An 11,769-nucleotide genomic window follows, 5' to 3' on the forward strand; every position below is an offset into this window, starting at 1 on the left:
CATCATCCCGCATACCGTCGTTGTTGAATTCTTCATCCAGTATAGTGGTGGGCTCGTACTTGGCTGAGCGGACGTTGCGTGCGGTGATGCCACCGACGGCCTTGGGGGGCTGTATGGACCCGGAGGGCCGTTGCTGCCGCAGGATTTGGGAGAAGGAGATGGCGAGCCAAAGATATCCTCCAAGGACTCGCGAACGCCGGGGTCGGCATTTTTGCAGCCTAGAGCCCCGAGGACCTTGTTGGCGAGCTGTTCGAGGTTGTCCGGCTGTACGCGTTCTTGCTTTGTATGCGCCTTAGACAAGAGATTGATGGTAAGTGCCTTCCAGCTATAGAATACTCGGAGAGAATCGGGATTAGATTTGAGATCTGTATACCAGGTGAGCGCAGGGCAGTTATAAGGTATATAGAAAATGCTGCTGTACTAACCTTCTAACTTAGCTTTGACCTCCAGTTCAATAGATTTGAATTGGGTTCTAGTTGGTTTATCGAGCTAGTAATCATTTCCTTCCGGTTTAAAACCCTTCTTATAGAGAAAGTACACTACTAGCCCCCTTATATAACGGATCTTCCTGCGCCGGTCGATTTAGATATTTTCCCTAAAGCTATCTGCTGTTTCGTACTAGGGACTGATCCGACAATATAGATCGCGCTAAGGGTTATTTGGTACTTGGATTCAATCTCTTTGACGTCGATAAACCTTTCTGACCAGATGATGATCTTTTAGGAGAATAGAGTATTAAACTGGGCCTCAATCTTATTATCCTCGAGTTGGTTGGGGTCCGCCAAGGCCTAGTCCAAGCGATCAATACGCTCTTCCATCACTCTCCTAAACCTGATATCGGTAATGCAGTAAATGTAAATAATACCCTTTAGTTCGACTCCGAGCTTGTACTGCGCTACCAGGATGGGTGCGATCTCTATTAGGATTTCAGTGTCGGACCTTTCGGCATTATCAAAACCTGGCGTATCGATTATCAGGATAGTAGTGCCACCGATCTTCAAAGGGATCGGTAAGTAACCTTATGTACCTTACCAACGCCGCTCTGTTAGCCGGATTGGTCTTCGATGTATAGTAGCAACGTAGGACGTATATAAGTAGATCGAATCTCCTTCCTCCGTCATTTACTTCCCTGGGCCTGCCAACATGTTGATGAAATAACATTTCCTAGCGCCTGTTTCTCCTATAACAATGACAACACTAAGTCTAGGTCCTTTCAGATTATGAAGCTCTATGCTCCGTTCCTGCTGTTATTAGGTTGGATTCCTCTTGGTCGAGGTCGAATAGTTTGCTTGGGTCCTTGATAGAAATCTACTCGTTGTATCTCAGATCCATGATATACAATGTAATGTTGGACACGAGGTCAGAGTGAACACGGACGTACAGTACTAACAATGATCAAGTACACGAGTCGTTGACCTTTGCAACGGTTACGAATACCTTGCAGATCAACCTCGTAAAGAGACACGTCTCCACCTAAGGAGTAGCTTTCCGGGGCTTACCCATGTTACCGCTAACTACCTCCGTACCTCCTGTACGATCCGTCCCATAATTAATGCCGAAAAAAACTGGTGCCTGATTCGAAGGCTGCGCCGCTAGTGCACTCCATCTTCCCGTATTACGCCCGATCCTCTCCTCCGTCCTCGATCGAAAAAGCAGTCGGTCATTTTCCGGCTTCCAGAGGCCTTCTGCGAACCCTTCTGTAACAAGACATTAGAAGCCGTCGAACCGAGAGTCCAGCCACGGTATGTCTTGGAATGGTCTTTTCAGAACCACCCGTCCGCATCGGTTAAGTCCGAAGACTAAATTACTGGGTATCTCGGCCTTTGGTTGTAAGGTGGTGTCTGCAGGCAGAAGCGAGGATAGAGAACGAAGTTGTAAGCGATAAGAAACCGCTAGCTTACCGTACTATCACTAGCAGGGACGCTTAACCTGCGTTCTACATATGACTCGGTAGTTCTTGTACATCAAGTTTACTCTCGCTCATGGCCCAGGCCAGCGCGGTCCTACGGGGCTGTCAGTAAAACTGTATTGGAGGGAGATAGTCCCGAGACATCGCTTTGCATATGGCCTGATGAACACCTTAGGGTCTTACGATGCTACCTTGCGTTTCTTGGTATGGCCCTGACGAGGCTCACCGGAAACACGTAGGGTTGTGATGAATTATCCTGACGTCACTAAGGTTAGTGACGTTCTTCGGGTGTGGTATCTGCACCTTATTTGTCATTAGCAGTGACCCGATCTGCGTGAGACCCAGGATGCTTACGGATTGTTGGAGATGGGTATGAGGACAAGGCTAGGGGTTAACATGAATGCGTTAGGAAATCTTGGCGGTGAACTGGTTTGGTTTATATTACTTGTATAGCTGCTCTAGGACCCCACAGGCCGACCGGAAGGGCCGCTAATCAGGCGCAGAACACGTTAACAATCAACCACTCTACTATCAACTAGCTTCCGCAGCCCAATGCCTCGGGAGCGTTGTTAGCTCATCACACTTCTCTCACCAAAAACGCTCTCGCGACACTTTCAGCGCCTCCTCCCTTGCGAAACATTCTCTTCAGATCCCCAGCCAACAGCTCCGGCTTTTCCCATGCCGCGAAATGGCCTCCTTCGGCGTGGAACTTCTCAAACACGACGTCCCCCAGCGTCCTCCCATATGTCTTTGGGTATACCAGCAGATCCCTCGGGAAATACGACAGACCCAGCTTCACTTTGCCGTTGTACTCTAGCATGCGCTTGTCCTTCCTGTCGTGCGGGTGCGTGTTCTGCGCTTCGTAGTAGATCCGCGCGCTGGCTGCGGGACCAGCGACCGAGAACTGGTAGATGCAGACCCAGGTGAGGATCTCGTCGTCGGTCCACGGGTAAGCGTCGGTCCAGTCGTGGAGCTTCTCGTAGATCCACGCGAGCAACGCGACGGGCGAGTCGGCGAGGGCGGCACCGATGGTGGCGGGACGGGTCGTCTGGAGCACGTTGTAGCCGTACCCCTGGGCGAGGAACCACGCGGTGCGCGCGAGGCCGGCCTTCTCGGCTGCAGAAAGGGGGAGGAGAGATCGGAGGTATAGCAGAGGGTGTGAGAGGAGGGTAGGCGGTTCGGCGTAGATGTAGTTGAGGTGAGAGGCGATACAGTGGGTCGGATAGAGTGCGCCAATAAGTCGCGTGATAGCGAAGCCCCAGTCGCCGCCTTGGGTTACTGTCAAAAGTGTCAGCCAGAGCGGAACAAACGTGGGAGAAAAGGGACGGATACCATATTTGTTGTAGCCGAGCTTGAGCATCAGCTTGTGCAAGCACTCGGCGTACTGCGCGATGGCGAAGCCGGGCTTAGAGGGGCCCTCAGAGAACCCAAAGTTGGGAAGTGACGGCGCGACGACGTGAAATGATGGCCCGTCTTCCCGACTGGTCAGCAAAGGGAGGATCTTCGTGACCTCAAGAAAGCTTCCCGGCCCTGGGATTTGTCAGCCATGCTCTCGTGTTTTGAGTCGAAGGTATAACTTGACCTACATCCATGGCAAAACAAAAGAGGGATGCTCCCTGGCCGGCCACTCGTCTGGTGAATAAAGTGGATATTTAGTTCTCCAAAGCCCTCAATGCTGATGGGGGTTCTGTACTGAGGCAGCTCGTTGAGCTTAGCCTCTGCCGCTCGCCAGTCAAATCCATCTCTCCAGTAAGACACTAGTCTCTTGAGATCAGTAACTGGGGCTCCGTATTCCCAGGTGTCTGACATGGGCAATTCGTCGGGGAATGCCGCCTGGGACAACTTTGCGTTGAGCAACTCCAGCGCCGTGGCTGGGACGGAGATTCGGAACGGCTGGATTGAGGAAGCCATGGTTGAAATAGAAGTTGGGTGTTTGAGCGTTATGGGTTGAGTTATGCGCAACGCCTAGATGCAAAGAGCTATAATCAGAATTTCTAGATTGCCTAAAGCTGTGGTCTATCAGAACATACGGATCGTGTAGCTTAGCCCAAGAACTGCTGTTCTCTGGATGAATACCTATATATGCCCATGATTATTACTAATCTAGTAGGTGGTATTGTAGGAAAGGTCGGCAGCAAGGCCCTGTCAGGAGATGACAAATCAATCACTTGTACATAGTAGGGCGTGTGTATGCCCCAACGACGTTAAACCTGGGTATCGAGCAGAAGAATTCCTGGAAAATGACGTAATTAAGCAGCGTTGATCTTCCGAGCTCCCCCTGCGCTGTAAAGTACATGTACAAACCCGAAACGTTCTTCAGTGCCACCATAATCTTGAATGCAAGAGTTGTTTACTACATCAACAAATGTTAAGCAGGAGGTAATTAACTTACAACAGGTGCTGTCTTAACTCTATACTTCATTTGTGATCACTTACTGTAACCTGAGAAGGGGGTACACTCCTTGTAAGTTGTAACATTGCGGTGTCATCGGAGGATCAGACTGTCGCGATATAGAACGGTGCTATATCGGTGCTTGGATCTCCGTCTCGTTCTGCCACACCTCGCAGTTAGCCGTATCGACCTGTACTAAGCTGAGACGGGCAATCTAGGTTGGCTAGCCGAAACGCCTGAAGGTCCGATGCCACGAGGGCAATTGCCGACGACGTCAAGATACCCGCAGGAAATCAACCAGAGACCAACTTCCTATAGGTTGTATACGGCTGGCTGTCATGCAAACGGAACGGTAGATGGATTGCGATCCTCAATAGCGCCGTTGGGGGCAGCATATTCTGCAGATCCACTAGCAGCAGCGCGTATAACGGGCGGCTATTTAGAACATACTTACTACAAAGTTGCAACAGGCTCATTACCACCAAAGCTAGAGCACCTGGGTATCAGGATGACCGGGCGCCACCAGAAAGTGATCGAAGTTGGGCGGGTAACGCAGATGCACGCCCTCACACTGCTAGAAAGAAGCTGGGACCGCACCTAGAATACCTCAGTGCAGCGCCAATCTGGCACATGACCTTCTTTGGTTGTCGTTAGATGAGGGCGCTGCTGAACGTACCGAGGATATGCCTAGCCGAGTTCAAAGATGATACATGCAGAAGGAGTTGGCTTTCAGAGCAGAACGCTAGTGACCTGTGACGGGACAGAGTCGTGTTAAAAACGCGATGCTTACAAAGTATAATAAAGTTATTATTCTTCTTTTCCGGCTGTATATTTCAGGTAAATGGGAGGAAGTTTAATGAAAGCACATAGACAGGTAAGACAGCATTAAGCATCCAAGTGCCGAGAAATGACATTGTCTAAAGTCAAACGAGAACCTCGACGATGCACCCCGGTATGGACCAATAACATTACATTATGCCGTAGTATTTCCCCAGCAAGCTTTAACCATTTGAGCTGATAGCTTGACTTTCCTGCTTGTAGCCTTAAGTAAGGTAGGGAGAAAATACGAGCTAATAGACCTCAGTGCTCACGCCCCTAGGCCGGGACTTCACTTCCCAAACCAGAAATTTCGCCTCTTGAGACGCGAGCGCGTTTCGCTCTGGTGACAAAAGCCGCGGGTATGTTTATTAGGCTCTGGATTATGGTAGGTTAGCGGATTTGGCTTGGGAAATGAACAGTTATGGGATGACTACCCACATGATTTTTGCTGTGTAGGATCCGTTTTCGAGACGTGTAAATTCAAGCCGCTTATTCTCATAAGGATCTAGAAACCATTCAACCCTAGTAAACAGTCCTATGCGGCTGTAGGAGACGCGAGCGAGAATATATGCGTTTTGGGGGTCTCCTTTATATCGTAGCATCTTTTGGATTGTCAGTATCTTGGTGGAAAGCACCGGATCGAATATGAACTCACCTTGTCTACTTGGTATTGGCTAACATAGAATTTCGTGCTGCTTGCGCCACGAGTTGTCTTCACCTCGATATGATACGTCGTCGCCTCTGACCAGTTCACCTTCGGGCGCACGCCTTCGCTCTGGAGAACTTTGGACATTCTTCCATCCACTTCCGTATAGGTAAAGTCGGCATGATCCCACTCTTCACCTTCAAACTCCTGGAATCCGGCCCTGGACCGTAGATTGCTAGTCCAGTTCTCGTAGGACCACCCATGAAGTTTACGTTTTTGGAACCATCGATATATCTGTGACCAGGGATCAGTTATCGAAACACCAAAGCAAAACCGGGTGAATCCTACATAACGCTCCCCCTTAAAACCAATCTTTTTGTTCCTTTCCTCCCTGGCCTCTGGGCTCAGCCGCCTGGCTGAGCCCGCAACACACCAGCCTGCCGCGGCGGACAAGATCCTCAGTCCCGCTCCAACGAACAAGATCATGATGGCTGGGCCGCCGTGCTCACTCGTGTTGACCACACCATGTACGCCATCATCCATGGATACTATTGCGAGCGTGCCAGCTCCGATAGCTATCAGGCTGCTGACAAACGGTAGAGGGTAAAACCAAGACTTTACCGGGACGAGGAGAATACCAAAGTCAAAGATGATGGCGAGGATGACTAAGGCGACGCTGGCTTTGTTTTGCGAGGCAATTCTGGCTTCCTTGTCGCGGAGCACTGAGGAGTGGAGATTGCTCAGCGTAGCATTCCAAGAAGAGACGATGCTGCTGACTAGCTGCGTCTGGTTGTTACCGTGGCGGTCCCGCAGGGTCTGCTCGACAATGGCCATGATATTTTGTGTTGGCGGGAGCGCGCGTCGACAGTGAACCTCATTCTTCGCCTCGTAGACGCCGCATAATCCTGAACGTCGTTCCTTGCATTAGATGGGACTCGATTATGCTGGTGTCCCGCAACAGCGATCCGAGCACGCGAGAAAGGGAATCAACCGGACCTGATGTTCCCCAGTACCAGTAGGTAGGCAGATCGGGGTGGAGAAGCTCGGATGCGTTACGAGTGCCATTGAACGCTCGCTCCTGGAGGCTCTCTGCTAACAGAGCTACATTGACTCGGTAGAGGCAGATGTCTTTGATGGCCGGCGATATGCATCCGAGCAGAAACATAAAATTCGCAATCAAGCTCACTGGGCATCATTCTGTTAGCCTTCTCTGCCTTAGTAGGTACCCATGCAGCTCGATTCTCCAATGATTGATAGATGTGGGTTGAACAACGGAAAAGAGACCCGAGGGGGAAAATCGAGGACAGCGGCGATGTGTCGCTTCGAACCACATACAGACAGTGAAGGTCCTGAACCACAATCGTGCAAGTGATTGACGACGCATTTAGAACCAAGGAGCTGGATCAAGAAGATCCAAAGAATGGCACTGAGGTCTTGGAATCGACAGAAGAACAAAGGACATATCTCATCGCGACAAATCTGAATCAAAGTAGGCGCCTCCCAGCTGATATACCCACGAGATCCGTCAAGCATCCCTCAACATGGATTCCTGCAGGCGACCTTTCAATTTAGAAGACCGCGGTTTTCTGGCTTGGCACGCATGTCCATTGTCCACGGCGGCGGTCTGCATGCTGGAGCAAGGTACCCAAGTCCAAGCGTTTTTGACAAGGACGAATAGAAAAAGAAGTGTAGAACTTGGCATTGCCGTTCCTGGCCTTCCTACCAGCCGCCGGCGTTTCACTCTGGCGCGGTGGCTTGGAATATTTGCAGGCTGTTGATACCTTGTAAGCACCGCCCAGTCTGTTTCGCTCCGCTGATTCTTCCATTTCTCGTGCCGGGCGTATTATTGGCTACGGTTAACAGGGCTCAGTTTTTATTCCAGCACTTCAGGAGGGCAGCCCTAGCCGTCGCTTGCAGATAGGATACCCAATCCGGTATTTTTTCTACACTTGTCGCTTGCCTACCTTGAGTGCCACCTTGTGTATAAGACAATAATCGTACTTAAAATATTACAGTCTTGGATCTAATTAGTAAAGTAGTTAGTATAACCTCTTTCAAAATATTTACATCGCACAAAGTTAGGTGAGGTAGTTAGCGAACAGGTATGTATTATTGTCCTTAGCGTAGACCTAAGTATCTGCAAAGCTTTCGTGGATATTTAGTTTATACATTCCGGCTGAGGGCACACCGCTTCCTGTTTCCCGCATGTCTTCTACCCGCAAGGTGACTATTCTACCTAGGTACTTGAGCGTATCGGACTAGAATACATTACGATACACATCTATCCATCAACACACCTACATCAAACACAGATCCTCGGCGACCAAGCCGTTCCCACGAACGTGCACCCACTTCCACCTGCTTGGCGCTCCTACGCCTCGGCCAGCGATGTGACATGCAAAACCACATCGAAATAGCACCGATTCGCCGCCGAGCATGACACGCCCGGCGGGATCTTGAAGATGCCGTGCGAGCCAATGGAAAATTCGGGCTCGCCGCTCACCTGCACCTTGAGCTTCCCGCTCACGAGGGAGCAGATGCGTGTCTTGGCCGGGTCGGCTTGGAACTGGTGCACGCTTCCCGAGGGGAGGGTGATGGTGAGGACGGTTATCGTGCTGGACACCTGCACGGATTGATTCGCGGCGAGGTAGGACGATGAGAAGGCGAGTGCTAAAGGAACGACGGCAGGTTAGCAAACGATATGATGAGCGGTGGTCGTATCAACGCGGGGATACGTACGCTCAGAAGGGCCATTGCCGTTCCCAATCGCCGTGACTCGCCCGCTGTCGGCTTCCCAGTCTTCCATGTGCAAGTCCGTCTCCGCCGGGATGTTGGCGCCGATCCCGACGGGCAGCCGACGGGTCCTGGACAACTGGCCGTTGGCTCGGGAACGGCTTCCGAACTGGTCGGGAGTGCGGGTTTTCAAGGTGACGATCTTCCGAGACCTTGGCTCCGCCGGAGCGCCCGCAAGCGACTCTCCATCGCCTTCGTCCCCGTCCTCTTGCGTATTCGCCAAGGACAACCGCGCGGAGCGTCTCCGCCCAACGGAGTCCTCCCCCTCGCCATTAACCGTGTCAGACAGCCAAGGGACACTCTCCAGAGCCGATCTCGCCGGAGGCGGCGCTGATCCAAGCGCAGACAGGTTTCTGAGACTGCAGGCCGACGAGTTCTTGCGGTACAGGCAGTTGGCGCAGGCCCGGCATGACGTGCCCAAGAACCCCGCTGTTAGGTGGCCAACCATGACGGAAGACCTGACGCAGCTGGTGAAGGGACCTTTGTGACGTCGGCATTCGGAGCAGGCCTTGGGACTCACCTCGCCTGTCACTTGTATGAGCAGGGCGGCGATTTGCTTGGGAACGAGATTACTCGTCAGGGTACTGGTCGTGACTAGATCTCGTACCCGGGGTAGATTGAGAAGCGGTTTAAGTCCTGGGGTGTCCGGGTTGGGTAGTTGACCGTCGACCTGTGAGCAGATGTATTTCCAGGGTTCGTTCAGAACACCGACAACGGTAGAAGGTGTGCTGCTGGTGGCGCTTGGTTGATTCATCGAGCGCTTCTTGAGTTGCGTCGAGCGTTCCCAGGCGTCCCCGGGCAAGCAAACGTCGACCATTGGTGGCTCGCTAGGGTCTAGAGGGTTCCTAGATACCACCCGTGCGGCACTGCCACGGTGCGAACCCACCACCGAGAATGTCCCGTCGCCATTGTCGTTCAGACTGTCGGTTCGATGGCAGTTCTGAGGCAAGTGTGTCAGCTTCCAAAATCGGATGTTATCGTTGGCTCTGTGGAACAGCTCACAGTAAAGTGCCATCCTAGGCTGTATCGAAGTTTACAGGCCGCCCTGCATGACCTGATAGGGCAGATCCACGGACGGTCGGGGAAAGTGGTGTCGAGTTGGTAACCCTCCGGTACTAGGGCTCCCGCCATGTTGACCATCTTACCGTTGCTATCTACAAGTGAACTTGTTAGTGCTGCTGACGGCGGGAAAAGGTGTACAGAAGTAGTAAGGGATGTCTTAATTACCCCACCACTCCCCATATCGACGGTCGGCGGTTGCCATTTCCATACCAACATCAGATGCGACCGCGCCAATGCCCGGTACGGCGGAAGCCGGCGCCTGGGCGTGGGAAACATCGTCTGCAACAGAGGAGACGGCGTCCTTGGACGAAGGGGGTGCGCCGTCTTTGGTGGCCTTGACCCAAACGATATAACTAGTGAGTCCAGATGGGTAAATCGGACGTAACGGCTCGGCGATCTCCTCGAAATCTCTCGGACCCCGCGAGACAACGACAGCCGGGCCGTTGTCATTGTTTGTCCCAAGGATGGAAAATGTACCATCTAGGTTGTCGTTCAAACGGCAGCTACGGTGACGGCCCTGCGCAATACATCAGGCTACGTTTGACAATGCACGTGTCCAAGTTTCAAGGGGTCCTCACCTTGAAGTGATTCCCCAGATCGAGCATTGATTTGAACAGGCGGCGGCATGACCGGACGGGGCAAATCCATGGCCGGCCCGGCAGAGTTGTATCGTGTTTGTAGCCGTCCGGTATTAGAGCACCGTATGCGGTGGCTAGCTTGCCCGGCTCGTCTACGGTAAGGTTTAGCACCGGGCCTCGAACTCGGCAAGGCCTTGCTACTCACCACTGGGGTACATGTTGTATGGACGATCTGCATTGGCCATGTCCAAGACACGCTCGCCACCTGCCGGACCGCCAGCAGAGTCGCTAGAGATAGACACAATGTCGGATGTTGTGGAGTCGCCGCCGTCAGAAGCTGCTTCGTCTCCAGCCATCATTTGGCGTGGACCACCTCGTTGAGGGACTGTTGGTTTCGGTGGCGGCGCCGGGCGATGCAGGCTTGGTTCGACCATGGGTGACTCTGTGAGACTCATCCGCGTCTTGGATACGACCAGGGGAGGCTTGGCAAAGCCGCCAGAGCCCCTCCCGTCGCCTGCTGTGCGATCAGAATACATGCCCAGGTCGGAAAAGGTGCCGTCGAGGTTATCGTTGAGGCGAGCCGCCCGATGTATGTTCTGGCAAAGGTTAGCGGCCGTGTGCTACGGGAAGCGGGAAGCAACCCATGGCTCACAATAAAATGCTTCCCGAGGCCGGGGAGAGTGGCAAGCATTTTCCGGCAGGACCTAACCGGGCACAGCCAGGGGAAGGTGGGATTGTCTGACTTGCGGTATCCGGAAGGAAGCAAGGCGCCAGCAGTCGATACGACTTGCCCGGACTCATCTGCAACGCCGCATCAGGTGGGACCGAAGCAGAGAAACGGAATGCAAGGAAGATGCGATACCTGTCCACGACCTATATGGCCGGTAATCGAGAGCCGACCTGAACACCTCTTGAACATCGGCGGGGATGGATCGTTTAGGTGGCTTGACAGAGGACGGCGTTGAGGATGTTGGCAGATGGCTTTGGGTAGTTTGGGTATCCATCTCGACGCCCGATTGCACTCTACCCGAGGGATCCGCATGCTCGAGCGGGCCCAACGGTCCGAGTTGGAAGGCGGGCGTTGAATCCTGGTGGGCCGTAAATTTCAGCGATCGAGATCTCGAACGAGCAGCTGGTCCTGGGAGATAACTAACCATGGCTGTCGCATGTGCACCAATTGGAACAAGAGGGACGTTTGCATCCGTCGCAGCCGACGTTGTGATTTCCTGCGATGGTTTCGTCCCATCCGGCGCAGACCTTGAAAGTTGAGGCGTGACGGACGCGACGGACGCGACGCACGGAACGGACGCGACGAAAGGACCGGCTGGGCCATTGCTCGCTTCCGACCCGGTGGGTGAATGCGAACCAGTAACTGGGTGGCCCGAGAACGGGAACGGCCCGCTATGTCCCGTCCTCCTCATCTTGAAAACCGGCCGAGATCGGGCCTCTCCTTGGGCGGTTGTCATTGGGCTGGGAGCATCATTCTCGTGCGCCTGAGCCGCACGCTCAGTACCCACATTCTTGTCTTCGGCACCAGCGCCCATCTGATTCTGCGGCGGGGTCGGGCTGG

At 52.9% G+C, this 11,769-nt stretch overlaps 3 protein-coding genes across 3 annotated transcripts; all 3 read right to left on the reverse strand.

The window, feature by feature from the left end:
- Window positions 1-2,486: 2,486 nt before the first annotated feature.
- Window positions 2,487-3,820, reverse strand: MFIFM68171_05671 (uncharacterized protein; the record flags this gene model as incomplete). Its single annotated transcript, XM_071061091.1, has 3 exons — window positions 2,487-3,187; window positions 3,242-3,439; window positions 3,496-3,820. 3 exons carry the CDS (start codon window positions 3,818-3,820, stop codon window positions 2,487-2,489), a joined length of 1,224 nt encoding a protein of 407 aa, XP_070917192.1.
- A 1,719-nt stretch (window positions 3,821-5,539) lies between these two features.
- On the reverse strand, window positions 5,540-7,150 carry MFIFM68171_05672 (uncharacterized protein; the record flags this gene model as incomplete). The annotated part of the gene is made up of 4 exons (XM_071061092.1): window positions 5,540-5,722; window positions 5,776-6,671; window positions 6,763-6,951; window positions 7,102-7,150. The coding sequence occupies 4 exons, from the start codon at window positions 7,148-7,150 to the stop codon at window positions 5,540-5,542; spliced, it is 1,317 nt and encodes a 438-aa protein (XP_070917193.1).
- A 987-nt stretch (window positions 7,151-8,137) lies between these two features.
- On the reverse strand, window positions 8,138-10,890 carry MFIFM68171_05673 (uncharacterized protein; the record flags this gene model as incomplete). The annotated part of the gene is made up of 7 exons (XM_071061093.1): window positions 8,138-8,436; window positions 8,506-9,499; window positions 9,562-9,713; window positions 9,787-10,138; window positions 10,200-10,351; window positions 10,405-10,795; window positions 10,852-10,890. 7 exons carry the CDS (start codon window positions 10,888-10,890, stop codon window positions 8,138-8,140), a joined length of 2,379 nt encoding a protein of 792 aa, XP_070917194.1.
- Window positions 10,891-11,769: the final 879 nt, after the last annotated feature.

Source organism: Madurella fahalii, assembly GCF_045866475.1.
Source record: "Madurella fahalii IFM 68171 DNA, scaffold_3, whole genome shotgun sequence".
Taxonomy (NCBI): Eukaryota; Fungi; Ascomycota; class Sordariomycetes; order Sordariales; genus Madurella; species Madurella fahalii.